Genomic DNA, 615 nt, shown 5'->3' with positions numbered 1-615 from the left:
CTGGCGGAGGAGATGGCGCTGCCCAGACTGGAGTCCTTTAATGGGTGAGTGTTGGGAGATGCTCCTGCTTGGGCTGGCAAAGGGACCCCCATCCTGGCGTGGGGACTAAGGGGTCCTTGCTGAGCTCTGACCCCGGCGGCAGGTCCAAGACCAACGCATTGAACATCTCCCAGAAGATGATCGAGATGTTTGTGAGGACAAAGCACAAGATTGACAAGTGCCACGAGTTTGCGCTGGTGGTGGTGAACAACGATGCCACGTGGGTGAGTGGGGATGGGATGGGATGGGATGGGATGGATGGGATGGGGACAGCTTCTCGTCCCCTCACTCTGGCTCCTCTCAGCTCTCAGGGTTCACCTCGGACCCCCGCGAGGTCTGCAGGGTTCACCTCGGACCCCCGTGAGGTCTGCAGCTGCCTCTATGACCTGGAGACTGTCGTCTGCAAGTCCTTCAGTATCCCACCACCTATGGGGCTGGGATGGGGGTGGGGCAGGACCCTGCAAGGGTGCAAATGGGGTCCTTTGGGTGCAAAATGGGGTCTCTCGAGTGCAAAATGAGGGCGCTAGAGCATAAGGTGGGACCCGAGAAGCCCGTTGCCTGCAGATGAGCGCAGCT

The 615-nt window shown here is 59.8% G+C and overlaps 1 protein-coding gene across 1 annotated transcript in view; it reads left to right on the top strand.

The window, feature by feature from the left end:
• Positions 1-3: 3 nt before the first annotated feature.
• BABAM1 (BRISC and BRCA1 A complex member 1) overlaps positions 4-615 on the top strand; it is a gene marked incomplete at both ends in the record, with an annotated part of 1544 nt that continues 932 nt past the window's right edge. Inside the window, 4 exons of the mRNA XM_010017114.1 lie at positions 4-44; positions 143-263; positions 344-373; positions 405-453. Of these exons, the coding sequence (XP_010015416.1) occupies positions 4-44; positions 143-263; positions 344-373; positions 405-453 (241 nt within the window). The remainder of the gene's footprint in view (positions 45-142; positions 264-343; positions 374-404; positions 454-615) is intronic.

The sequence above is a fragment of the Nestor notabilis genome, unplaced genomic scaffold (assembly GCF_000696875.1).
Source record: "Nestor notabilis isolate BGI_N333 unplaced genomic scaffold, ASM69687v1 scaffold27410, whole genome shotgun sequence".
In the NCBI taxonomy this organism is placed as follows: domain Eukaryota; kingdom Metazoa; phylum Chordata; class Aves; order Psittaciformes; family Psittacidae; genus Nestor; species Nestor notabilis.
The sequence above is the reverse complement of the archived record's forward strand: the minus strand, read 5'-3'. Positions and strand labels throughout refer to the sequence as shown.